The sequence below is a fragment of the Chrysochloris asiatica genome, unplaced genomic scaffold, assembly GCF_000296735.1.
Source record: "Chrysochloris asiatica unplaced genomic scaffold, ChrAsi1.0 scaffold00262, whole genome shotgun sequence".
In the NCBI taxonomy this organism is placed as follows: domain Eukaryota; kingdom Metazoa; phylum Chordata; class Mammalia; order Afrosoricida; family Chrysochloridae; genus Chrysochloris; species Chrysochloris asiatica.
This window is the reverse complement of record NW_006408780.1, coordinates 3,031,785-3,059,687: the sequence shown is the minus strand read 5'-3', so window position 1 is coordinate 3,059,687 and position 27,903 is coordinate 3,031,785. Positions and strand designations below refer to the sequence as shown.

Here is a 27,903-nt window from a genome sequence, read left to right as displayed (position 1 = left end):
CAAAAGGAAAAATACTGCATAGGACCACTAATGTAAAAGACTAAGAAAAAGAACCCATACTATTCCACTAAAGTGGATGATTAACTGGATGCTAGGGCGTAGGGGTGGGGTTAAGGGCGGGAGGGGAAGGTGGAGCACAGGGCAGGGAATAGATACAGGATAACTTGGGTGTTGGGGAGGGGGGCAATATACAAGTAGGGAGAGGGGAATGGAGGAACAAAGCAGATGGGAGAACAGACAGCTAGGAATGAGCTAAATGGGACAGAGGTAATAAATGATGTAGGCACAGCCTTGGAACAGGGCTCTGGGACACAGAGACTGGGACATGGTTAGAATGGGGAAAGGGGGGCGGGGATAATGTTGAGATGCTTGGCTGACTCTTGAACCTTGGTTTTTCATGCATTTTATTATAAAACAGTCACGGGAGAGTAGAGGGAGGAATAACCAGAAATACCACCATAGAAAGTTTGTAAGTCCGTCTTCTGCCTGGAACTGACTGGAATACCTAAAAAGGGGTTACAATATGTCCAGTACAGGGATGGGCAACTTGAACATTGGCTACCCAAAATGGAGGGAGGGATACAAAGGTAAGAAGTGACTGGCTTACAAGCTTTCAAGAGGGAACCTGGATCGACAAGGTGGGGAGGAGGGTGGAGTCTCAAGTGAGTAATATCCAACCTGTCTAGGAAGGGCTGATGAAAAGAAATGTGGATGGGTATCTTGTGATGCAGGGGTGAATAATTGTCATCAGAATGGATTGTGAGGACTGGAAAGGTAAAGGTGGATATTTTATAGCAAGGAGGGATTGATTAACCTTTCAGTCTAGGAGCAGAGGTCCCTGGGACCATCACTGGAGAAGAGCAGAGATCAGGACCCCACCCAGAGAAGCAGTGAGGCCTGAGATGGAGACAGAGAGGATGACATGAAGAGATGGAGAGGCTGAGGACTCGAGATCCAGGGAGGGAAGGGAGCTGTGTGCTGAGGACCGTGGGTGGGGGGCGGGGGGGAGAGGGGGGCCTTCGGGGTGTAACCTTTGGTTGGGTGATGATGCATGGATGGGATGGTAACTATGGCAATAAAACGATGTATGATAGAATGAGTGTAAAGCTAATGTTCCCCCATGTAAACTAGCACACAATAAAAAAAAAAAATTAAAAAAAAAAGACTTAAAGACATCTGTATAAAAGAAAAGAACGAAGTAAGAATGGAAGCAGGAAGTACAGGGACAGGGAAGGGAGGGAGATATGTTATATTGTGGGGTTTGCAATCAATGACGTGAAATAAAATGTGTATGAATGGCTGAGTACAAAAAAAAAACTCACCAGCGGCTCCTTGGGAATGCTGTACTGGGTCGCCGAGTTGGAACTGACTCAATGGTACGTTAACTACATGAGGCTGAACAGTTTCAGCAGAGCTTCCAGACTAAGAAACCCAAAACCCAATGCTTTTGAGTCAATTCTGGCGCAGCAATCCAATTGGACAGGGCAGGATTACTTCATGGCGTTTCCTGTAAATCTTTATGGGAGCAGCTGGTAGGTTTGAACCACCAACCCTGTGGCTAGCAACCCAATGTCTAACTCACAGTGCCACCAGGGCTCCTTCCAGACTGCTCACAGGTCCTGGGTAAAGGAGACAGGAGACAGTCACTGTGCTGGGCACGGTGATCCACTGTGAGCTGTCACAAGTCCCATGTGCTGGGACAGAGTGGGGCCAGGGACATGATTGAACTTTACCCAAGTGACAGTGCCTGGACACCAGGCGAGAGCCCCTGAGGTGACCACTCATCCCTGGCCTCACCTCAGCCAGCAGGCTCAGCTACTTCTCTCTGCAGGTGGACCCACTTTAGAGCAACTTGGAAGGGAGCTGAGAGCACATGGCCCCAAGGCGGTAAAGTCAACCCACGAGGCCCCTCAGCTGTTGGCACCAGCAGGGTCACCCCCACAAACACAAACACACACACACACACACACACACAAGCCCGGGAAGGGAGCACAGAGGGACATGGAACATGGACATAGACCCAGCAAGGGTTATCCCCACAAACACACACACACACAAGCCGGGAAGGGAGCACAGAGGGACATGTGCTCAGGTACAGCAGATCCAACCACCCGGAGCCACCTGGGGAACAGCACCCCGGGGCCCACAGCACCCGCCTGATCCCCAGGAGGACCCGTCCTAGCTATCACCCTCCTAGGGGTCCAAGCTCCAGAGGAGGAATCAAGAGTAACATCCCATCAGTAAAGGCATCTTCCCCTGAACACCTCAAAAGCCCACCCCAAGGCCAGATTCCAGTTCCTGCCCCACGAGGCACCCATTCACATGCCCACCAAAGGGTCTTGGCGGTGACAAAACCAGCTGCAGCTCAGAGTGAAGACACCCAGACCCTGTTTGGGCTAGGTTCTGAACAGCAGCCCCCAGGCACCCCGTCTGGAAGCCTCTGCAAATCAATGAGGGCCGTATCTGAATGTCAGCATCTGTGGTAGTGATGCTGATTTGTTCTGAACCCACTTCCCACCTTCTCCACTTCTCCACCAGCTGGGTGGGCACGGGGTGTGAAGCACTTGACAATGAGAGCAGAGAGGGTCACACAACATAGGAAACTTTATTCGTCACTGCTGCTCGAGGAGAAAAGTCAGCTTGTACCAATCTCATTTTAATATGCTGTCGTCCTGGGCTGTAATACGAGAGAGACAAAAGGAAATAACAGATATTACCCACAGAATCAGTCATCGAGTTCAGTCTGTGCATGATCCCCTATCTAGCTGTAAGGGAACCTGGCATGCACTAGCTAACCTCTTGCCCTTGGGTCTCCTTTTTCAATTTCAAATTTGAAGATTTTAATTTCAACCTGCTGTTGTATGCCTTCAAGTGGCTCTCACTCAGAGCAGCCCTGTAGGTTTCTCTTCAAGAGCGACTGGTGGGTGTGAACTGCCAACCTTTTGGTGACCAGTCCAGTGCTTAGCCTGCAGCATCACACCAACTTACTACACCAAACCAGAGTGATAAAGGGGTGCATCCGGAGCACTCTCTACAGGGGGTGTCTGTTTGATCCCCGTCCATCCCTGACAGCCTCATCGCTGTCCTCACCACCCACCCCAGTGAGGAGGGCAAACTCTGTTTTGTGGGGGTGGGAGGGTGGGCGGTTCCCTGGAACTGCTGCTTCTGAGACTCTGGGAGCAGACGGCTCCAAGTACCTTCGGCCAGTTCCCTGGCGATCCGCTTCAGTTCATCCTGCTTCTTCTTCTCCTCGGCAGCGACCCTCCTTTCTTCCTCTGCCCGAGGCTTTAGGTAACCTGTTTAGTGTGGAAAGTAGGGAGGCCGGGATACTGGGTTAGTATCTTCACAGCCAGAGATTTTAACAGTTTAACTTCTATTTCTTCATTTCTCTCCCTCCACCACCAATCCTGTAGCAATCAAAGAATGTTTCTTTTAGCAAGAAAATCTTTAAACTTTTTACAACAATAGTCTCACGCAATGTTTATCCTTTTGCAATTGACTAATTTCACTCAGCATAGTCTGTGTTTTTTGAGGGGTTGGGGAGTGGTTAGAAACACTGGTTGTTGTTAAGTACCATGGAGTCGGTTCCAACTCATAGCGACCCTGTACAGGGTTTCCGGGCACAGAAAGCCTCATCTTTCTCCCGCAGGAACAGCTGGTAGTTTCGAACTGGCGACCTTTAGGTTAGCAGCCTGATTTGTAACCACTACACTACCAGAGCTCCTTAGAAATCCTGGTTAGCATCCTTATATGAGGAGTCCTGGTGTGACGCTGTGGGCTAATGCGTCAGGTTGCAAAGTCATTTGAACTGCAAGGTCAGTGGTTCAAGCTCACCAGCTGCTCCTTCTATGCGTCGGAATCTACTCAACCGGCAGCTTCAGGAAGCCTGACCTCCATCCCTAACCCATGAGCCCTATTTGGGTGTCAGCTGCCACCTGGCCCCTTACATACACACACACACACACGGATCTCGGAACCCCACTCAGCACCCAGTTTCACCCACTTTCCCGGGATCTGTCCCTGGTGTTTCCCTGTCGGTGACACCCGCCCGCTCCCCGCGGTCACTCACTGTAGCGTTTGGCTCCGTAGGCCAAGCCGAGGAACAGGGCAGAGTAGCGGGCGAGCTGCGGGGAAAGGGTGGTCAACCAGAGCTCGGGGTGCGGGCTCAAGGACGGGGGTCCTGGGGCGCAGGGCAGAGGCCGCGCGGGCGGGAAGGGGAGAATCGTGGGTCGCAGGGCCCGGGACGCCGGGGGTTGGGAGAAGGTCGGGGTCTAAGGATCGGGGCACTGGGGGGACAGGAGAATGGAGGTGTGGGGTGCAGGTCCGGGGACGTGGGGCTGCGTCGGGCTGGACACGCGGAGGCCCAGGGCTGCGGCCGCGAAGCCTGGTTCACCTTGATAAGCGGAGAGACCTGCACCGGAGGCACCATCTTGTCCCTGACCTTCGCACCGGAAGCACAATCCCCAGGCGGAGGAAGACGCCTCAGGGTCCAGAATGCTGAAGAGACGCAAAAACGTAACGTGCCCAACTCGAAGGGGAGCGCATGCGCCGTCAGCGGAAGGTGCCTTGGGGAAGTGCCCCCTGGCGGCCCGAAAGGGAACAGCGTGCGCCCCGCTCAGTGAATGACGTCACCGACCGCACTCCGAGCGGAGCCCTCCCAGCAGACTGCGTGTTCGCTGTGGGCGTTCCGGTGCGCGGGTACCTTTCCCAGGAAAAGACTGGGCTTCGGGGGACCATCTCCATCTGCCCCTCTCCCTCCCGATCCCCCGCGGCCGCGCCCCAACCCCCACCTCCAGCCCAGCTCCGGGTCAAGTACAAACCAAGGTCTACACAACGCAAGCCAAAGTATTTGACCTGCAAAAACTCCGTTTACAAACTAAAAGCCAAAATTTGCGCTGACCTTCCAGGTTGGAAATCTCTCCTAAATGTTTGGAAGGCCGGCTGTAGGTCCTCCCAGGGTGCGGTTCCCAGGGAGCCAGGCCTCCTGGCCCCTGGCCACTCTTCCTCCATCCATCCCTGGGGGGCGCTCACTTGCGCAGGTCTGCCATGGGGTCCCAGGTACAGAGTATGTTAGTGCTGGTGGTCTCTTCCTGGAGAGAAGATGGTCCCAAGGAGTGACCCCAGGACGGCCCCCAGAATCCGGTCCTCCCCAGTGACGGCCATCACTTGTCCACCCTCACCCCAGTCCTGAATCCTAGGCTCTTGCTCTCCCCACTAACTCCAAGAGGGCTGCTCCGGGGCCTTCCTGCATATCAAAATCCCAGCCCACCCCAACCAAGCTCATGACCACTGGACCCCAAACCATCCCTTGTGTCACCTCACTGCAGTCCTCACTCCAGCTCCCCTCCCCTGGCCTGCCCTGGCTGGTAAAGACCCAGGTTTGCAGAGATGAGGCACTGTGACCAGACAGGAAGCCACCGTGTGGAAGTGGGCACAGCTCCTCCATGGATAATCTGGACAGGGGAGGCCTGACCCAAGAGGGGCACTCTGCCCACCTCCCAGTGCCCTGACTGGAGTCTCTTAGAACCAGAACTTGGGGCCCCAGCAAGGTTTCTCCTGGTCTGGGATGAGAAAGCCTATTTCGTCACACACGTATGTGTCAGATGAGACTTCGGCTAGGACTCAGAGATTCAAAGGTAGTCACAGAAGACAAGGATGGTTCCGCCTATAACTGATTGCATTGGCTAAAAGGGATAGGAATCACCCAGGGAAACAGGCTTCTCGTGAAGCCTTTACAGAGTATGTGACCTTAGGTAGACTCCTGAGCCCCACTTAGACCTACTGAGGTTGGCCATTCCTGCTGGGAAAACACAGGCAGAACAACCCAGAAGTGCTGGGAAAACAGAAGATTCTTATTGAAAGAAAGACCTGCAGAAAAAGAAAGAAAGAAAAAAAAACAGATTGTTGGTGAGCTGGAACATCAAACTGTTTGCTTGGAGGCATCAAGGAAAGAAAAATCAGTCCATGGTGAAAATCCCTTTCTAGGACTGAAACTTAAAGAGAACCCACAAGCAGTGTAGTACACTTGCTGGTGACCACCAGGGGCTGCTTGTGAGTGGAAGTGGGGGGAATGTAGCAATGAAGACGGGTTGAGTTTGGCCATGTTTTATTGGCACCTGTTGACCTTGAGATGAGAGAGAGAAGAGGGAGGGCTGGCTGGTCTGAAGTGTAGGAGGATGTGTGAAGTTCTGAGCCCGTGGGCACTGACCCAGCCCCCAGGGTCTGAGAGTGAAGCAGTCGGCTGCCATGAAGTGCAGGGAGGTGTGCGTGAACTCCCAAACTCGTAGCTAGTATCCGTTTGACCTAGTTTGGATGGATGTTGTTGTTGTTGTTGTTGTTAGGTTCCATTGAGTTGGTATCGACTCATAGGGACCCTATGCACAACAGAATCTCCTCCACCATAACTCAAGAGCATCAATTCTTCTACTGTCTTCCTTATTCACTGTCCAGCTTTCGCATGGATAGTTAACCAGAATTCTAACTGAAGAAGCTAAAGATGTTTGATACTATGAACAAATACAAATTGCTACAATTTGACCAACTAGACTTTTGCCTAGGAATGCAGTGATTCAAAATTCCAAACGGAATGGAAGGGTTCTTCATATCAAGGAACAGCCTTGTTTCCTCAATGCACAGGGTTGATTGTTAATTGTTTGCCATTGAGTTGGTTCCGACCCATAGCAACCCTGTATAGGGACAAGAAATTTCAATATTAGCTATGAAAAAGGGGGAAGAGGGGTTAAAGGGATGAAGTGTCTGGCTTATAAGCTTTCATGAGTGTGCTTAGTTTCAGAATGAGGTGGGTAACCCCCACTGAATAGTTTCCCTCTTTCCCAGATGGATCTGGTGAAAGGGGATGGGGAATAATGATGACAGGATCTTATGATTCAATTGTGAATAACTGTTAGCAGGATTAATTGTGATGGTCACAACTGTAATTGTAGAAGACGTGTAACTCAAAGGGGGAGTAGTTAATCTGTCATATTAGGAACAAATGATTCCAGGGCCATTAAGAAGGAAGAGCATGAGTGGAGTGTGAGCTTCTACCTAGAAAAGCGGGGACGGCAGAGACGGTGGCATGGAGAGACCAGAGCAGCTGTGAACTCTAGAGCCATGGACTGAGAAAGGCTGTGTGCCTTCCAGCAGGAGGCTGGCTGGCAGAATGTGCCCTTCAGACGTTTAAATGAATATATATTTTTTGTTTTTTATGTGTACATTAAATATTTTTGCCTTGTTCGTAAGTGAAATATGAGACATAAATGAGGAAACTGAGGGAGGAATTAGGATAAATGTTGTTCCAGGGAGGGGATTGTAAATAATTGAATTAAATGAATGAATGAATTCAGGTCACCCTCAACCAGGTCGAGCCCCTGGGTGAGCAGGACCCCGGGGCAGAGCCAGCTCCTTCTCTGACATGCTCTTAGCACTCAGACTACTGGGTAGGATACAGCTTGTGGGGACAGATGTGGCTTTGTGTCACCCTGCCTGGGGGACTCTGGCACCAAGTTCTAAAACATTTCAACAAAAAGGTTTTATTTGGAAACAAACCAGCAGCAGTTGTCAATCTCTCAGTTGCTAACCGGAAGGTCCGCAGTTCGAACCCACAGTGTGCTCTGTGGGAGACAGTTGGACCAGTCTGCTTTCTTAACGATTTACAGCCTCAGAAACCTCACAGGAGAGTTGCACCCTGACCCTGTCCTACAGGATCACTGTGAGTCAGAATCAACTCAAGGACAGTGGTTAAGCAACCCACCGCAACCTGGCCCGCAGCGGAGCCTGGCCCGCAGCGGAGATCCCAAAGACTTCAGTTTGGAAAAGAGATGTTGTCCATTTCTGAAGTTTTGAGGAAGTTAGTTGGGAAGAAAGGGACAGGTCCTGAAAAGTTACCATTGAAGCCAAAATGGGTTCTTTCAGGAGAAGGAGAGATGTTTGCCATCGGGACAGGGATCCAGGCATCTTGTAAGAAGTTGAAGTCTGCAGAATGTGGGTTTGAAGCGCGTCCTAGCAGACCTCTTGTATCCCGCCCTGACACACAAGGGGGCAGCTACTCTCCGGCCTGCTTCCTGTCCCCTCCGGTCCAGGTACCAGAGGTTTTTAGAAGGAGGCAGTGGGGCTGGGTAGGCAGGTGGTGGTCATTCCTGGTTGGTTGAAGTCACTGGCCCTTTGTTTCCTGGGATGGGGCACCAAGGTCCATCTACAGAACCACTGAGCCCTGCTCACCCTCTCTCTGCCACAAATTCCCAGAACCTGACCCGCCTCGGGCCACCAGCCCTCTGAGGGCTCTAGGGCTCTAGGTGGCCACTCCTTCCTATCTCTGGAATGATTGCAGAATCTTTATCAGGACACCCCCAGCTCGGAGCCCAAGTGCTCGGGTCCAGGCACAGGGTCCAGCCTCTTCAGCTCCGAAGACCCCGAGACCTGCCCTGAGCCTCCTGCCTGAGGACAGTTAGGTGTGGACAAGGATGTGGTCTCCAGGAGAGGGACAGAACCTTGCCCCAGCCCCTTGTCACTTTAAAAACATATTACCACTTGTCACAGGGGACCCCACGTCCAGAGCCCCACTCCCCAACCCCCAGGGCTGATGACCTCAGGTACTTTTCCTTCACTGGATTTAAAAATAGACTAAGCTCTCCAGACCAGCTTCTGCTGCTAGAATCAAAAATAAGTGTCTCTGGGGCCGAGGGTGGGGGCTGGTGCGGTGGGAGGGGAAGAGAGACCACACAGCGAAGGCAGCGCCTGAGGGTGGGCAGGGGAGGAGCAGAGAAGCCCCCCCCACACACACACACACTCACACAGTCACACTCCTACCTTGGCCCAGGCCCTTCACAGGGTCCCAGTGCCCACCTGGCACTAGAGACAGGCTGCCGGGGCTGCAGCACCTGCCGGCCAAGCAGGCCACGCTGTCCGCTGTCCACACACCGCCCTGGGGCTGTAGGCAGGCTATCTTTAGAGGCTTAGCTGTCCCCAAGCTCCTCCCCAGAGGACTCCCTTGGCCCGTCTCAGCTTTCCCAGCACCAGGCTCTTCAGAGACGGATCTTCCCCCACCCGCAGCCCCTGCCAGAAACAATCCTGTGAACTTGTCATTGACCACAGCCCCTCCCACATTTCCCCCACCCCCATAACTGCACATCCCTTTGGGCATCCACCAGGTGGCCAGTGCTTCTTTGGGGTCCCCCAACCCCACCCTGTCTCTCTCACACACACACATACACACAACTAACCTAGTGGTGTCTATCTCCTGTCCCCACACTGTTGGTGACCAGCAAACACCGAGCAACCTGAAGACAAGTCCCCCCAGGGTCCAGGGCAGTAGCACCTACAGGAAACCACTAGAACACTCAAGGCTGCATGTACCGTGAGGGTCAGAACCCCCACTACAGAGGGGAGCTCTGGGGGTTACTTTGGCAGACACAGGCATGATTTGGGAGTCTGGCCCTCCTGGGGGACCCTGTTTTGTATCCTGCCCTGCCACATGAGGGGGACAGCTGTTCTCGGGCCAGCTTCCTGCCCTTTCCTGTCCAGTCAGGCCTAGGGGGGACTGCGAGTTCTCTAGGCTGGGCAATGTCTTGTCATGGTCACCACCTCTGTCTGCCTCTATTGATCCTACTTGGTCTCCAGACCCCCAAACAGCCTCGTTGGGTCCTCCCCTCACCGGGTCCTGTGGCTCCTGACTTTGGGGGTCACCTCACATCTCTGCAGTCCTGACACTGCCTACAGAGATCCCCAGACTCTGTCCACGAGGCTGACATTGATTCTTGGTTAGAGAGTTTCCGTGGGACCCCTGCAGTCCAGAAGGCTGGAGTCCAGCGCTGGCCTTTCAGCTACACCAGTTCCCTTCCACCTACGACATGCAGAAGCCCCCGGGGTGGGGACAGAAGGTTGGCCCAGGACGAGGACGAGGCCTTGGGCCCTGAAGACCGTTCTCTTTTCCTCTGCGTACTCTCTGCAATTCTGTGCCAGTTTGGAAAGACTGCCCTTCATGGGGGTTTCCTTTGCAGAAGGCCTAGGGCCGTACTCCCTGGGATGGAGACTCCCTCGTGGGGGCAGGGAGGATCGGCCAGCGGGTGCCAGGTGCTGGGGCAGCAGACAGAGCAGGGAGGGGCACCCGGGTCACCTCCCAAGCTGACTGGCACTCTTTCTGCAGTTGTCTGGTCCCCAGGGTGGTCAGGAGCCTGTCCTTGTAGGGAATGGTGGCCGACGTCTGAGACATCCTGAGGGACCAGGGGAGAGCTTAAGACAAGCCAGCCCAGGCAGCCAGACACAGCGGCACATTGACAGAGAGGCATGGTGAGTGTGTGGGGAGGTGGGAGTATGGGTGTCCCTGGGCGACCTGAGCCTGACAGGAGCCCTGCTGACAGCCCCCCAGAACAAGCCCACCCACCTCCTGACCCCTACGCAGGCAGCTTGCTCCTCCTAAGTACCCTGCGGCCCAGCTGACCGCTGGTAAGACCCCAGCCAAGTCTAGCCAAGTTCAGAGGTCTAACACCCCATCCCCCAGTCCTGAGTTTGAGGGTCTTTGCCCTTCCTGGACTAACCCCCTCAGTACACTGATGCTGAGCTCAGAACTTGCAGCTGCCCACCCACCCAGCCTTTAAGTACAGTCTCAGAAAACATGGGGTGAGTGCCCCCCAGCCCCAGCCCAGAGGACCCTCAGCCTCCCTTCTCTTCCAGGCCAGCAGGAAGACCAAGAAGAAGGAAGGGGGAGCTCTCCGGGCCCAAAGGGCTTCCTCCAACGTCTTCTCCAACTTTGAGCAGACCCAGATCCAGGAGTTCAAGGAGGTGAGATCTCCCTGTAACCCCCTGCCTGTGCGGAGCCCCGTGGTGGTGGTTATGTGCCGCGGAGCCCCGTGGTGGTGGTTATGTGCCGTGGAGTCGGTTCCAACTCATAGCGACCCTGTACAGGGTTTCCGAGGCTGTAATTCTTTACAGAAGCAGAAAGCCTCATCTTTCTCCTGCAGAACAGCTGGGAGTTTCAAACTGCTGACCTTGCGGTTTGCAGCCCGATCCGTAACCACTACGCTACCAGAGCTCCCTAGGTGCTGGAAAGGCTCTGGGCACCTCACTTGGAGCAGGGGAAGCTGGTCTTAGGAGCAGTGACGAGTGTTTGTGGAACCAATAGTCATGGTCTGGGTTTTACAGGCGTTCACATTAATGGATCAGAACCGAGATGGGTTCATCGACAAGGAGGACTTGAAGGACACCTATGCCTCCCTGGGTAGGTGGTCCTGGGAGAATGCCGTCCACCCCCCCACCCCCACCCTACCCCTTGTCTTCTGCTCAGAGTAAAGCCCGACACTTTGACCTCAAGTAGGATTTGGGGGTGAAAGTACAATTCCTGCAGAGCTGGCAGAGATGTCTCCAGGGTGAGGCAGGAGGGGAGGGGGCTGGCACAGCTCTGGACACCCAGCTGCTGGGGGTTGGGCCAGGCTCCCAGGCAGTGACTGTTGGGATGGGACTGCTCTGGGGACCACAGGAAAGCCAGAAACCTAAGGTGACCTCCATGGATGTGAAGAAGGGACTGCAGTCCCCCCTCCCATTCTCCCTGCCCCCACTGCCACCTCAATCTTCCATTAGTCACCCCCTCCTCTTCATCAGCAGATCTACCCAGGGCTCAGGTTCTGCTCTGTGCCTCATCACACCTGGACGCCCCCTCCCATCATGTGCCCCAGTTGGCTCACCTCCCTCCACCTCTACCCTTTTGTCTCTGAACACTGGCACTGTTGTGGGGTCATCTGGTGAATGGACAGAGGTGGTCCCCCAGGGCTCACCGGCCAGCAGGGATGACAAGGGAAGCAGTGACCATGACAACAACGGGAAGAACAGAAAGCCAGGCCAGGGACAGAGGGCGAGGGCTTCCCCAGGTCCTGACTTTTTTATCCTCCCGGCTCCTGGTCTCTGTGGCGGCCACAGGCAAGACCAACGTCAAGGACGATGAGCTAGACGCCATGCTTAAGGAGGCCTCAGGCCCCATCAACTTCACCATGTTCCTGAACCTGTTTGGAGAGAAGCTGAATGGTGAGTCCAGACACCAGGTTCATGGGTGCCAGGTGTGTGGCGAGCAGGTGTGGACATGCCAGGTGAGTGCCCTGAGGGTGCCAGGTGTGTAGCTAGCAAGTGTGGATATGCCAGGTGAGTGCCCTGAGGTCCCAGGTGTGTGGCTAGCAGGTGTGGACATGCCAGGTGAGTGTCCTCAGGTCCCAGGTGTCACGCCAGACTCCTCTTTCTCGACTTAAGGGGAAGCCTTGAGGTCAGTGTGTCTGTATTGTGTGTGTGTGTGATTGTTGTTGGTGTTGTCAGGTACCATCAGACACCGTGGACAACGTAATGGAACACCGTCCCACCCTGCGCCATCCTCACAGTCGCTGCTGTAACGACAGCCACTTCGTTCATCATCTTGTTGAGGGTCTTCCTCATTGTTGTTGAGCCTGCACTTTGCCAGACATGACTCCTGATAACATGTGCAAAGTCCATGAACAAAGTCAGCTGCTGATTGAAAGATTGCAGGTTCAAATCCATCCAGAGGCACCTTGGAAGAAAATCCTGGTGATCTACTGCCAACAAATCTTCCAGTACCAACCCTCTGGAACCCAACTCTATTCTGACACACATGGGGTCACCATGGGGTTGGAATCGGCTTCCTGGCAACCAGCTTACTACAAATCCAGACATTTGACCTAAAAATCGAGATTTCTCAGTTCTCCTGAAAAATCCTAGTGCCTAGTATAAAGGGACTCACATCTCTGGGTGCTCCTGGCAGCCACTCCAGAGGTGTGTACCCTGGGACGTTCAAACTGTACTGGCGCTGTCCCCTCAATCCCGTCTCCTGTCTCTTCCTTGGTCCCTTGATGCTGACAACTGAGATCTTTGCTCATCTCCCAGTAATGAGGTGCTTACACCAATTCCAGGCCTGGCTGGATCCTGGGGGCCCGAGTGCAGGGCAGGAGGAAGGGGTCTCCAGGTGGACGGTGGAGGGCATGTGTGGCAAAGGCCTGCAAATCACTCCTTCCCCTGCCTGCCTGCGAAGTGCCCAGTGGCAGGATGCCAGCAACCTAAATGCCCAGGGAGAAAAAGAGGAAGATCTCCAACAAGATGGCTGACATAGTGACAGCAGCAGTTGGCTCACACATCACAGCTGTGAGGATGGTGCAGGACTGGGCAGTGTTTCGTCTGTTGTACGTGGGGTCGACTCGATGACACCTAACAACAGCAAGGCATCTTTGTGTGTAGGTACGGATGCTGAAGACACCATCCTAAACGCCTTCAAGATGCTTGACCCAGATGGCAAAGGCAGCATCAACAAAGACTAGTGAGTGCCCACTAGTGTGGGTGTGGGCAGAGGGACGGGGTCCCCTGTCAGCTCCCAGGGTTGGAGAACAACCTGCCCGCCAAGCCCACCTCCCTCCTCTCACCAGCTTTGGTCCTCTCTTGGATAATTGATATTAACAATGCTGCTTCTTTAGCACCCAGAACAGGTGCTGGGGGGAATCACTGTCGTGAGACTTACCAGATTTATTATTAATAATAATAATTGCACAATAGCGATTGCTAGTTTATTATTGTTGCCTTTATTCCCTTTTATTGAGGGCTACATTGTACCAGGAGTCCTGGTGTGGCACTATAGGAAAACCACTGGACTGTTAAGCTCAAAGTTAGCGGTTCAAACCCACCTGCCGTTCCACTGGAGAAAGTTGTGGCAGCACAACTTGATGGCAGCAGGGTTTTAAATTTTATGTTTTATTTTTTGGTTTGCCTTTATTCCAGAGGCCCTGGTGGCACCGTGGTTAAGTGCTCATCTAACCAAAAGATTGAGGGTTCCAGCCCAGTCAGAGGCTCCTAAAGAGAAAGCTGTGGGAGTCGGCTCCTATAAAGATTGAGTCAGTAAGGACTCCTAGTGACCCTGGAAGACAGGGTAGATCTGATCCCACAGGGTTTCCGAGGGTTAACCCACGGCACCACCAGGGTTGCACTGTGAAGTGGACAATCCAGGAAACGCCGCGGGGCAGGGCTACTCAGTTACTCTGTCACGTGAACTTGCTAAGAGTCCCAAGGGACCCAACACCCCCCACCTTGTACCAGGCCCTGGGAAGGGAGTATGTGGTCCTTCTTCCTCAGTCTCTGCCCCATCAGACTCCCCGCAAGTCCCTGGGCAGAGTCCCCAAGATGATAACATCATGAGTGTGCCTATTGGGAAAAGACCCTTACAGAACCCCCTTCCCTGACTGCCCCCAAGTACCTGTACTGTGAGTGGGGCTTGAGGAGAGACCTCAGTGGCCAGCTGCACCTTCAGGGTCTCTCCTACCTCTACATGGAGCTTCCAAGGAGATGAACTGCCGGGCAGCCCCTCCAGTTTAACCCTAAGATGGAGCCTTTTTCTCACATACCTCCCTCCCTTTTGTTTCCTCAGTATCAAACGTTTGCTGATGTCCCAGGCTGACAAGCTGACTACAGAAGAGGTTTGAGCCTGCTGCCTGGCCCACTGTCCCCTTTACATCTCCCTCCCACCATGTTCATTTGCAAACTGAGCTTGGGGGTCAGTTGTTAGACACACAGAGCACCAGTATAGGCGTATCCTCTCCCTACATACACTCTGGGCTCCCCACACTGTTTCACCCTCAGAAAGGCCCCAGAGCAAAATGGGGATGGGTCCAGGAGAGAGGGTGATCAGAGTGGGATCCTATCATCCCCTGCACCTCTAAACCCCCAGGTCCACCATGGCTCCTTCCCACTCACCCCCACATGCCAAAAGGTCCAGAGTTGGGCATTGACCTGCTAGGTTATTAAAGAAGTCCACCCAGACCCTGAGCCCCAGCCCACACCCCCCTCCACTTCTGACCAGGGTCCTCCACCCCCACACAGATAGCAAGGAGTCTTAGGGCAAGGAGCTGTGCAGACTGTGTATTTGACCCCCAAGGCCCCGAGAGCCTTTCAGGGACCCCTACTTCCGGGCACTCTCCTCCTTCCTGGGCTGGACCCACTCCCGTCCCTGATGCCCCTCACAGGTGGACCAGATGTTCCAGTTCGCTTCCATTGACGCTGCTGGTAACTTGGACTACAAGGCATTGAGCTACGTGATCACACACGGCGAGGAGAAGGAGGAATGAGGGGCCCTCATAGGGAGCAACCACCGAATAAATGTGGACTCACAAACCCGTGTCTGCCTGTGTCTGCCTGGGGGGTGGAGGGGGGTTGTTGTTCAGTGCTGTTGGAAACCTTGTATAGGGTTTGAACTGCCGACCTTGCGGTTCACAGTCCAGTGCTGATCCTACAGCGCCGCACCAGGAGGTGGGCGAGTGTCTCCTCTTCTCCAGCCCCACCTCCCCAACATCCAGCCTGGCCCCACTTCCTGGCCCAGTCTGGGACAGGATTTTTTGAGTCAGATTCAACGCCCCCCACCCATCCAGCTCCATCTCGGTCCCTGTGCCCACCCTCCCTGGGAGTGGCTGTCCTGGGTCTGCCTGAGTCCACACAGGGTAGACCCACTTATGGCAGCTGTGGTGTGTCCCTGCGCTGAGGTCATCGGGCTGTCTGAGTATACCTGCCCGTCTGTGGATGCTGGCACCCCTGCCCCCAGGCTTCAGGGTCGTGGCCTCTCCCCAGACCTCCTGCAAGCTCCCCTTCAGGGAAGGTCCTGGGTCACTCGTGGTTCTGAGAGGTCATCAGCCCCCACTCCCCTGCTCCCTTCGCCTGTGGACTTGACTGTGGGGTCAGGGCTCCCCAGGGCAGCAGGATCGGTAGGCTGTCTGGAAACGCTCCACTCTAGAGCTGGGGGCTCAGGGTGTGGCTGCCAGGTGGGGGCGTGGTCCTCCTGGATGCAGGGGGAGGCGTTGGCCTCGACCTGCATGCGCCGATATGTGGTGTGGAAGAAGATCACAAAGATGCAGCTGCAGGTGGTACACAGACCGGCCATCAGCAACAGGGACACTGGAGGGACACCAGAAGTTAGGTCTGCCCTCCTGGTCCACGCTGACCACCCCAACCAGGACCACAGAGCCCCTTCTCCAGAGCCGTGCCCAGATGGAGCCCTGGGTCTGCAAAGTCCCTGTCTCTGACCTTGGGCCCACCCGTCTCTCGCTCTGATTTCTGTACTACCCCTGTCTCTGTGTCTGATCTCTGTCCCCACCCCACCTTTCTCTCTCAGATCTCTGTCCCACCCCTGTTTGTGTCTGATCTCTCGCTCCACCCTTACCTCCCCCTGTGTCTCTGATCTCTGTCTCCACCTTATCTCTGTTTGACTCTGATCTCTTATAAAAGTTCTCACACTGGGGTTTTAAGGTCGGCTCTCAGCAGGAACTCCCATCTGCTCCCAGGAGTCCCTGGCTTCCACCCTATTGTACCCAGGGTTCTGCCTGCTGTCCTCTCACCACACCTTCCCTCTGGTCTCCCTCCTGGTCCCCCATGTGTGCCCTGTCTACCACACCTCCTTGTTCTCTAGGGCTCCTGGGGGTGAACACGGACTCACCTGTCCAGTCCAGGGGGGCCTCCCCATGCTGGCAGGTGGAGAAGGATGGATCCACACGGGGTGTGGCCAGCGCAGTCAGCAGCACCATGACAAGAGCGCCTTCGATCTGCCTGGACACACACATGGCGCCCAGTCCCCACCTGATCTGGACACCCCCTCGTGGGGTCAGCAGGCAGGGGTGGGCTCAGGGGAAGGGTTGGGACAGGTGGCTCGTGGGGAGTGGGCAGTGTGGGACGCATGGACAGCGAGTGTCACAGGGTCGCTGGGTAAACAGACACTCACCCCAGCACAAAGACCAGCCCAGTGGCGGCGCCCTCGCCCACAGGGAAGGAACACTCCACTGCAAGTTCCATGGCAACGGGCGCGATGGACAGACCAAAGAACCCGAACAAGGAGCAGACAACAGCCAGCCAGATGGTCTGTCCCTGCAGCTGGGACACCTGGAGCAAGGGAACTCTCACAGAGGGCAGAGGCTGCTGGACATACCCCAACGGACACCCTAGGTCTGGCCCAGTCCTCGATGGAGACCCCATTCCAGTGCACAAGGTGTGGGCTTGAGAGGGTAGGGTGCCAGGCTAGGGGAAGCCCCCACTTTCCTAAGGCCAGCCAAGCAGACAGAAGCTGGTTTCCGCCCTCCCTCTCTCCTGGTCTGGGCCCAGACCCTGTCCCATCACACACCTGGGGCCCTTCAGGGGTGGTCTCGGCACAAGGGGACTCTTACCAGAGCAAAGGCCACGCAGGCTATGGAGGTCAGACAGAAGCCGATCTTGGTGGCCTCAGTGAAGTGCTTGGTTCGGTCCACATACAGACCTAGACCCAGCGCCCCCAGGAACCCAAACACGATGAAGAGAGCCCCACAAAGACCTGCAAAATCCTGGGAGAGGAGAGGCCAGCGGCACCCTGTCAGAGGGACATGGAACTCTGAGGTCCCAGGGTTGGCCCAGGAATGATACCACAGGCCGGTCACGATCACATGTAGGGTGGCATTTCTCCCTCAAGGTACTCCACTGTGTCACCCTGACTCAGAGACCCACAACTGCTGAGGGAAGATAGTCCTTCAGGCTGAGGGAACGGGGTGGTCACAGCAGACGCCCCTGGTGGAGGTGGGAGTGTACATGTGGGGACTGGAGGTTCTGTCAGATGGCAGAAGGGTTGTGACCTCACTTCCAACTATCAGGAAGGCCTCTCCCTGGAGACCTGCCAGGGGCGGAGCCTAACAGGGGACTAGGGTTTGAAGAACCGTACGTAAAATCCCACTATCATCCCCAGTCCTTTCTCCATCCACACCATCAGCACCGCCATCCTGACCACCACCAAGTGAAGCCCATCCCCACAGCTACCAGTGCTACCACCACTACCCCTGCCACCAGGACCATCCCCCACCCATCCCATCTCCATGGTAACCACACCATCTCCATCACCACTACCCCTGCCACCAAGACCATCCCCCACCCATCCCGTCTCCATGGTCACCACACCATCTCCATCACCACTACCCCTGCCATCAGGACCATCTTCTCCCCATCCTATCTCCATGGTAACCACCACCATCTCCATCATCACTACCCCTGCCACCAGGACCATCCCCCACCCATCCCGTGTCCATGTTAACCACACCATCTCCATCACCACTACCCCTGCCACCAGGACCATCTTTTCCCCATCCTATCTCCATGGTAACCACACCATCTCCATCATCACTACCCCTGCCACCAGGACCATCTTCTCCACATCTCATCTCCATGGTAACCACACCATCTCCATCACCACTACCCCTGCCACCAGGACCATCCCATTGCCACAACCACCACCACCTGTTGATGGTTTTGGCATTCAACATCACTCTTCATCCCTATTATCCCAGCCAAAGGACATCCACATGGTCCCAGTTTGAGGTGTGGACACTGTGTATTTGGGGAGTTTGTGGGTGACTGCACTTGGGTGGTCAGGGAAGACACTTACATTGGAGTAACCCTGCACACAGAGGATCTGCTCCAGGAGGGCGCAGAAGCTGGAGAAGATTCCGATGCCGGCCCCAAAGCACAATGCCAAGATGATGTAAGCCTTGTTCCGCACAAGCTGGAAAGAAAGGGGCTGCTCAGCCTGGGGGTCACCATGGGGCACCCTCCCAACATGCTTTGGGAGCCAGGGTTCCACACAGCAATGGTGGGCTCTCACGATGGTGTAAGGACAGGCCACTATACAATCCGAAGGGGTCCTCTCCTGGGTTCCTCCCACCCCAGGGCAAAGCTATCTGCTCCCCCAAGAGCAGACTGCACTGACCAGCTTCAGGCCATCAAGGAACTTCTCTGAGGTGGAGTTGGCAGCTCCAGCTGAGGGAGCGGTGGGCGGCACACTCTCCCAGAGGCATGTGGTGGCCAGTAGGCAGGCAACTGCAGCAGGAATCACATAGATGCCGAGCTGGGGAGGGCATGCATATGTGAACACGTACGTATGCATGTACAAGCATGCAGGGGTATACACAGGTACAAAGCCTCATGCAAAGACACATACTCACTCATACACAAGCTGGTCTTGAGATTTCTCCCATCTCCTCCACACTCCCTGGTCCTGTCTGCTTTACGTCTCTGACTGGATCTCTAACCATCTGCAAACTCAGAGCTGGTTACAGCTTGAGTCTGCTGTCTCCAATCCTATTCTTCATGTATGTGCTATCATTTGGAGCCAGGGCTTTCAACTCTCCCACAAGGATGTCTTTAGAGCCACATAAATGTGTGACTGTAGCCTGGCCTTCTCCAGGGCTCCAGACTCACGGTCTGAGTTCTGTCATGTGGCCTTTTTGCCTTGGTTCTTTTTAAAAGACAATTTGGGAGGAGCCGGTCTATGTCAGCAGAAAATGTTACTTTTGTATAAGACCTGAACTGATTGACATTTCAGGGGTAATTGTGAAGTGGTTGAACTCTGTCTTGTAACTGATGAGGGTGGGGGTCTATGAATGGCTGCATCTCTCATTTGCAGTTTTCTAGGTCTCCTGGTTAAGAGAGGTAATCTCTAAGAGCTGAGTTTGCAGAGAAGCTGAGCCACGTGGAAACTGAAAAGCTGGTACACTGGCTATCAGCTGGACCGGTTAGCAGCAGAGAGGCCAATGATGGAGAGGCGTGACCCCAATGAGGCCTGATGGTAGCTCAGAGAGCTCAGCGAGCTGCTGTCCTGGTTGTGAGCTGGGCCAGTTAGCAGCAGGAAGCCCAATGGCGGGGAGGACAATGGCAGAGAGGCCTGCCTGGCAGAAAAAGCAGCTCTGCCCAGCAGAAAAGCCTCACCCACTGATCCCTGGAGGAGGCAGGGTCGCTGAGTAAGAGCATGGAAAGTTTATCTGCACCATGAGGTTTTTTGCTCTGAGCGCTGTCCTGGGCAGAAGCTGTGCCGCACAGAAGACACCTTGCTTGTGAATTTCCTGACTCTGAACTTGAGCTGTTCTTGTTCCTTTCAAGTTGACCCTGGTCCTGTCTTGTAGCCTCTTACTTCCCCAATAAACCACAGGACTGTGAGTAGGATCTGTGAGTTGTGTATGGCTAATGCAACAAATGAACCAGCCCTGCAGAGAAATAGAGAGTGTTGCAGGGCAGAGGGCAGAGGTGGTGGTGGCTGGCGTTAGAAATGATGAAGAAGAAGGAACGGAGAGATATAACCTGACCTCCACCTCATGGGAAGCAGCTTTGTACTGATCCTTATTCGTATCCCTCAGGAAATTCGACAATTCATAATGCTCGGTTACAAACGACTAAGAGGACATACCCTATAATGAGCGAGTCGTGCTTAACACACCTAGGACCCCTCTCCAGCCTGCTCTCGTCCTTTCTCCCATATCAGTCTGTGATGCCTCCACTCACCAGCTGTTCAGGCAGAAAGCCCTGTCCCCAATTCCCTCACAAGACCTCCAAGCCACCATCATACTTTCATCTTTGCCTTCACTCCCCTGCACCCTGACCATGACCCCAGCGTCTCTCCCTGGATCTACACCCTCTTGCCTGCTTACTCAGCCCTACTCCTAGTTCCTGGAACTTTGCTTGGATCAGATTCAATCAGCATCCAGCTTACAGCTTCCCAAGGTGGAGTGAAACACCCACTCCTGTCACCTGCTGCCTTGTCCCACCTGGCTTCCCACTTGGCTTCCTGGACCCTCACCTTCTCAACAAGACTCCAGCCATACTGGTCTTGGGTTTGAACTTCCAACTCCTAAGCTTGTTCCTGCCTCAGGGCCTTGAACTCTTCTTAGACACCCCCTCAGCATGCCCCACCCTCACTCGCAGTACAAATGCCTCTTCCTTCCTGACCCTGGACCCTCCCCTAACTTCCTCTCACCTCCCTGTGACTGTGGCCCCAGTGGAATGTTGCCCCACACAGCACCCAACACAGACAGCGTTCCATGCACACTGCGCCGCCCCGCCCGATGTCTGCATGGAGAAACATGAACAGGTGTGCATGCACAGGTGTGTGCCCACGCCACACACACACACTCACCATCAAGGGGACGTCTTCCTGCTTCCTGACCAGAGCAGGTGACAGCACATTGGCCAAGAGGATGCCCAGGGTGTTTGCTGGATGGACAGATGGACAACAGAAATGTTAGGCCTGCCTGCCCCAGCAGGACCTTCTGGAATGCATGGGGAGTGAGGGGGAGAAGCCAGAAGCGGCAGAGGAGCTCTGGGCAGGGGTCGGGAGGTGACCATGCCCTCACACTCACACATGGTGGCGATCATGTTGGCGGTGGCCCGCTGGTGCTCAGGGAACCACAGGGCAGCCAGCTTGGCCGGAGAGAAGACAACCAGGGTTTGGGCCAGGGCACCCAGGCTCTGCCCCGTCATGAGGTAGACAAACGGGTAACGACTCAAAGCTGCTATGCTGGGCAGAGTGCGGAACACGCTCCCGAGGAAGTTGAGCCACGCCCCCAGGATGGTCTGCAGGGACAGGAGGGGACAGGAACACTGTCCAGGCTAGCCCTCCTCATGGACCCCAGCCCCCCTCCCTTCCATCACCTCCAATGTCCAGTCATAGGATTACTCTCTGTGGAGGGTGGGCAGACCAGTTCTGGGTCTGTGTTTCCCCTTTGACCTTTGCTCCTTCACAGCTGGGGCGGAGGGTCAAAGGCTGGGACCACACACTAGGCCTTCATCCAATGGGCAGAACGCCTTCACTTGGGAGCCTCCACCTCTCCCCACCACCCCCAATGCCCAGCTCCTCGACCCCCTACTGCGCTGAAAGCCCCCTGAAGCCCACCCCCCCAAACGACCCCACCTGTCATTGTCATCTCCCCCTCCCCCAGAGTCACACGCTTCAGTCCCCTACTCAGCTCATGCTCCCCCACAAGCTCCAGAGACATTTCTGTCATCTGCTGCCCCACCTAGTACTCTCGATCCCTGCTTCTCCTCTGACGCTGCGCTGACGCAACCCCCAACACTCAGGCCTCCCCCTCTTTACTTTCCCTCTCACAGTCCCCTCCTGCCCTCTCTGACCCACCCCAGTCCTGGGGTACTCGGGCCTTCATTCTGTGCAATCTCTCCCACCTGCAGCGGCAGCCCTCACTCCGCCACATCCAACCTCCCTACAGAACCATCACCTGCAGAGGTCACCCTGCACCTCACTGAAGATGCCGACTTCCCATTACTCCAACTGCCCTGTGGCCCTGCTGAGGAGCTGCCCATCTGGAGGGCAGTGGGTCAGAGAGGGGGCCCCGGGTATTGCAGACCTCCAGCTGGAGGAGAAAGTGACAGCAATATTATGGGGCTGGAGACTCACCGCGCCACGGAGACCAACCGAGTCCAGAAACCAGATGGCGACCACACCGAAGGGGATGGCCACCACCAGGTAGGTCAGCGAGAGCCAGTTGATCTGCTCGATGGACAGGGAGAAGTACTGGGCAACCGTGTCGGCGACGGGTGCGAAGCTCAGCCACAGCTGTGGGGACACACACTGTCAGTCAGATGGTCCAGGAGTGTGAGAAAGGGTGTTGAATGGCATGGTCTGGGAGAGTCATGGACGAGCTAAGCAGGGGGCCAGAAAGCAGTGAGAGGAACAGCAGGGTGTGAGCTTCTTGGGGGAAAACTCATAAGGGAACTTCATCTGTCTGCGAAAAACAAAAAACTGGACCAAACAGAAAAGATGGAAGTTGTCAAGGATTTTGTTTCACTTGGATCAGCCATCAATAAGAGATCAAACGAATTATTGCATTGGGCAAATCTACTGCACAAAACCTCTTTAAAGCATTCAAGAGCAAAGATGTCAGTTTGAGGACTGAGGTGCACCTGATCCAAGCCATGATATTTTCAATAACCACATATGCATGTGAAAGTTAGACATTGAATAAAGAAGACCGTAGAAGAATTGATGCGTTTGAAGAATCGATGCGTTTGAGTTATGGTGTTAGAGAATGTTGAAAGTACCATGGAAAAATGAACAAATCTGTCTTAGAAGAAGTATGGCTGGATTGTTCCTTAGAATCGGCAATGGCTACTCACTGTCTCTCATACTTTGGATATGTGATCAGAGGGACCAGTCCCTGGAAGGACATCATACAAAAAAGTAGAGGATCAACGAAAAAGAGGAAGACTCCCCAGCAAGATGGATTGGTACAGCGGCAGCAACATTGGGCTTGAGCATAATGATTGTGAGGAAGGCCAAGGACCGGATAGCGTTTCATTCTGTTGTGCAGAGGTCACTATCAGAGGGAGCCAACAGCACTTATCTGCAAACCTGGTGACCAGATCTGATATGTTCTTGTTGTTCAGTGCTGTAGAGTCAGTTCCGACCCATAGCGACCCCATAAAGGGGTTTCCAAGGAGTGGATGGTGAGCTTGAACCACTGACCTTTTAGCTCAAACCAACTTTGCAGTCCAGTGCATTAACCCACAGCGTTAGACCAGGACTCCAGATCCAATCTAGAAACACCCAATCACAGTGGGTCCTGCCCAAACTGGACCTGTCCTCTGGTCCAGGAGACCCCGTGCGTTTGGGTCAGTGAGATTCACCTGGGGTAACATCCCTCCCCCCTCACCATGTGCCTTATCAGGAATGTAACACAGCAGAAGTTCAGTAAGAGGGGAAGTTCATGGAGGAGGTGACATCTCTTATCCCTGAAGGACAGGTGGGCTGGAGGAGAGGAGTGGGGTGCTGTCATGGATTGAATTGTGCCCTCCACTCCCCCAGAATACGGGTCAATCTGCCTATCCTCCATTTTGGGATCTGTTGCAATAATCCTACGTGTTGTAAATCTAACCTCTATGATGCTAATGTGGGAGTAAGCTGGCTCCATACAATAAGCACTAGACTGTGAAGCACAGGGTCTGCAGTTCGAGCCCACCAGCTGCTCTGTGGGAGAAAGATGAGACTTTCTGCTCCTGAGAAGATTTTTTTTTTTTATGTTTTATTGTGAATTGTGTGATAGTTTACATGGGAAAACATTAGCTTTACATTCATCCTATCATATGTCATTTCATTGCCATGGTTACAATCCCTTCCATGCATCATCAAACAATCAAAGGGTATTCCCTGCAAGCCTGCCCCCCGGTTGTCAGCACACAGCCCCTCTCCCTGTCTGGGTCTAGAGTCCTCAGCCTTTCCCTCTTTCCATGTCATCCTCTCCGAGAAGATTTTTAAAGCCTCCGAAACCCTTTACAGAGTCGCTACGATTAGAACTGGGAGCGGACTCCTGGGGTGGCACTGTAGGATCAGCACTGGACTGCGAACCACAAGATCTGCTGTTCAAACCCACCAGCTGCTCCTCACAAACCCTGTACAGGATTGCTGTGAGTCGGAACCAATTCAATAGCACTTAACAACAACAAACAAAAACACCATGTTAATGGAGTAGTGTACAAGCAACAGGATCAGGTTGTATCTTCTGGCAATCTCTTTCAGACACAAACAAACAAGCAGAGATGAGAGGGCCCTTCCACTACCACGGAAGAAGAGCTGGAAGCTGTGGACCAGGGGTCCCTGTGCTGAGAAGCTCCTAGACCCAGGGGAAGACTGATGCCAAGACACATGGAGAGCTCCAAGGAACGCCATGCTTACAGATATCAAAAGGAGACAAGGACCTTCCTCCCAGAGCTGACAGAGAGACAAAGCCTTCCCCTGGAGCCCACACCTGGAGAATCGATTTGTGTTTGTTCAAGTCACACACTAGTGACATTTCTCTGAAAGCAGAACTAGAGAACTAAGACTGGCACCGAGGGAAGGAAGGGAAGGAGATCACATAGACACCAATGACCGGTGTCCCAAATCAAACCCTACAATGAACCCAGAGCTGCACTGGGAGAGCGGGGACTCAGGATGCTTGCCCAAGGTCCATGCTGGCAGCAACGGTGTATTTGGGCTTCCGGACCCAGACAGACGCCTGACTGCAGACCCCCAACCCTCACGTGGCACAAGGTGGGGAAATAACTGCTTATCCTCACAAGTGGCAGGTACACATCTGGCTGAGGGGAAACCCTCAAGTAGGACCCGCCGATTCCAACTGGCAGATGAGAGATAGCGGGCACTACTGGACCGAGCGAAAGAGTCCGTTGAGGTGGGGACGGGGCCTAATCTGCATGATTCTTGCTTCCTTCATGGTCTTCCTTTCCTCCCTGCCTTGCAGGGCACCAGTGCAAAGGACTCCAAGCCCCTGCCCCTTTAGGTGTGCTGGCAGCTCTCTTCCACAAGGCTGGCATCTGCCTGTGCGACCCCTCCCAGAATCTGGAAGCCCAGGGGCCTAGGGGCATGTGGTAGAGCTAGCTCTTGTTGTGAGCTGTTACCGACTTAGCTCCGACTCATGATAATCCATGAACAATGCAACAAGATCCTGCCTGGCCCTGCAACACCCTCATGATTGACTGTGTATTAGGACATTGGAATCCATGGGGTTTTCATTGACTGATTTTTTGGAAGGAGGTCACCAGGTCTTTCTTGCTTGTCTTAGTTTGGAAGCTCATCTGAAACCTGTCACAAGCCTCTCCTGGCAGACTGGGAGTGGCAACACATGAAGTGTACTGACTGGGAATTGAACCTGGGTCTCCCCTACAGAAGGCAAGAATTCTACCATGGAACCAACATTGTCTCACCAGGAAAGATGCAATTTTCACTGTTCACTAGGGTGACCAGGGTGGGGATAGTGACCATTCTTGGCCTGGTTGTCAGGATGAGACATTTTTGACCCATAATGATTTGTGAACAACAACAAAAAACTTGTATGGTGTGCATATTTCAGCAATCAAGGAATCTCTCGCAGCCCCACTATCCACAGACTGTAAGAATTGATGAAGAAGCTCAGGATTCATGGGAAACCCCCGCCCCAGAGCAGCTCTTACCCCCGAGGCCATTCCACCCACAGCTGGTTGCCGCAGGCAGTGGGCACAGGTGATGGGGGACACACTGGTCCAGGCATACCCAGGAGAAGCTTTGGGAGTCCGTGCGGAGCAGACACCAGATCTCGTGAGGACACACCTGTCCTCACCTGAGGCTGACCCTCCAACCCAGCATCCACCTGTCCCCACGCAGGCCCACGTGGAGAGGGACCAGGGACCCATTTGCAGATACTTCTGCTGAGTCAAGAATAGCCTTCTGAGAGCGCAGTGACAATCACAGACTCTTGTCTACACCTGTCCTGCATGGTCCCTAGTCCCAGGCCTGCCTTCCCTGACCGTCCAGCACCTCTGTGAGTTGTGGGTCCTGCCTCGAATCTCAGCTTCTCATGGTACGGCTGTCTTGGCTGCCCGCCCAGTTCCTAAGGGCTCCACAGGGTGGGTAATTATTATTCACATTCCACCCTTTCCTTCATGCAAGGAGTGGTGGCAGCAGGGAAGGGAACTTAGAAGTGAACTTGGCCTGGGAGGGTGGCAGGTCCCCACCACACCCCACCATAGCCCTTGAGCAGAAAAACATGTTGGAGTTGGAAAGGCTTCAAGCCAATACCCAAGTGCATGTGAACGCTTGTCCAAGGTGCATGGTACACCTGGCTGGGATGGGGTTAACACAAAAGTCCACCAAGGAGGCTCTGATAGAAAGGAGAGGGCAGTTAGGACCCTGCCCAGACAGGGAGGGCAAGTGGGCAGATCTGGGGACCTCAGGGGATGTGAGGTGACCATCCCCGGGAGTCCAGGAACCCCATTCTGTCACCAGCCCATTTGGTCACAACACCCATCGAGGGCCTCCTGATCCAGGTGCCACATGGACAAGCAGACACACAGAGGTCAGAGGAGGACAGGGCTAAACCTCCCCCTGCCCCTCTCCACTATGTCCCCCTCCTGGTCTCAGAAACGAACACTATCCACTCATTCCTGTCTCCAGGAAAGGACCGGAAGTCAGCCTTGGCCTCAAATAGCCAGAAGACAATGCTGCCCTCCCTCTTCCCAGCATTTTGTCCCCCATCTGTCCCCTACCTGCTCTGTCTGTCACTGCCCACATAGCCCCTCCCCAGGTTTGCCTTCCCCTTCCCCCAAACCCTGTGGTCTAGACCCTCACATCAGAATGAAATTCCTTTCCCCTGGGGTGACCACCTCTCAGCCCCTCGCCCCTCCCTGACTCTGCTATGGCCTTACCACCCACCCAGCTTCTAATTCCTTCAGAAACCTCTTTCAACTCTTTTCCATTGTAAAGGTATCAATAGGGCAACTGTGCCAGCAGATACCACAGCTGGTCACTTGGACAGACACCCATCGAGGCTGGAGAGACAGACAAGAGAAGAGGTAGAGGGAAGGGGGTCACTGGACCGGTTCTCACTGGCTGAAGACAGGTTGTGGAAGCCCCGCTGTTAAGATGGGGGGGGCGGGCATGTCTCCAGCTCAGTGCAGTCCCTGAAAACAAGGACCTCCTGGATCCCGCTGAGTGAGGGTAGCATTCTGGGAGACCCTTAGGTCAGAAACCCAAGGAAGGGTGTCTAGTCACAGGTCAGCGAAGGCTGAAGGTGGACACGGTGGACCTGCCCTGTAGGGCCCATGTTCTTTGTGGTACAAACTGACATGAAGGAGGGTGTGAGGCTGGTGAGGAAAGGCAGCAGCTAGACCACAAAACACCAGTGTCAACTGTGGAATATTCCAGAAGGTGGGGCTGATAGACAGTGGGTCACAGGGGTTGGTGCCATCCAATGAGGCTACTCATGGTGTCACACTCCACCCACCTCCCACCTTGTAGATCTCCTCCCATAGTAATATTTATGACCAATTTTAATCATAGAATGGTGTTGTTGTGAGGTATCATTATACAATAACTTATGATAAATACAGTTGTAAGTTGCTTAAATGTCACATTTCTTAAATTATATAAATATTAACAACAAAATGAATATTCGTAATTTTGTTGTTAATGTTAACAACAAAATTGGAGTCCTGGTGTGGAGCTGTGGGAAAAGCACTGGACTGCAAGGTTAATTTGTACCGCAGGGTCAGCGGTTCAAAGTCACCAGCTGCTCCTTGGAAACCCTATACAGGGTGGCTATGAGTCGACGTATT

At 54.1% G+C, this 27,903-nt stretch overlaps 2 protein-coding genes across 2 annotated transcripts in view; one reads left to right on the top strand and one right to left on the bottom strand.

Annotated features, from left to right (window-relative positions):
* Positions 1–10,672: 10,672 nt before the first annotated feature.
* Positions 10,673–15,102, top strand: MYL5 (myosin, light chain 5, regulatory). The gene is made up of 6 exons (XM_006874116.1): positions 10,673–10,779; positions 11,140–11,215; positions 11,911–12,015; positions 13,228–13,306; positions 14,405–14,453; positions 15,000–15,102. Exons 2-6 carry the CDS (start codon positions 11,152–11,154, stop codon positions 15,099–15,101), a joined length of 399 nt encoding a protein of 132 aa, XP_006874178.1. The 5' UTR covers positions 10,673–10,779; positions 11,140–11,151; the 3' UTR covers position 15,102.
* Positions 15,103–15,616: 514 nt separating this feature from the next.
* MFSD7 (major facilitator superfamily domain containing 7) overlaps positions 15,617–27,903 on the bottom strand; it is a 14,870-nt gene continuing 2,583 nt past the window's right edge. Inside the window, exons 2-10 of the mRNA XM_006874139.1 lie at positions 22,217–22,375; positions 21,165–21,378; positions 20,942–21,018; positions 18,743–18,880; positions 18,422–18,538; positions 17,181–17,333; positions 16,742–16,899; positions 16,460–16,569; positions 15,617–15,921 (exon numbers count right to left, since the gene is read on the bottom strand). Coding sequence (XP_006874201.1) covers positions 15,617–15,921; positions 16,460–16,569; positions 16,742–16,899; positions 17,181–17,333; positions 18,422–18,538; positions 18,743–18,880; positions 20,942–21,018; positions 21,165–21,378; positions 22,217–22,375 — 1,431 coding nt within the window. The remainder of the gene's footprint in view (positions 15,922–16,459; positions 16,570–16,741; positions 16,900–17,180; positions 17,334–18,421; positions 18,539–18,742; positions 18,881–20,941; positions 21,019–21,164; positions 21,379–22,216; positions 22,376–27,903) is intronic.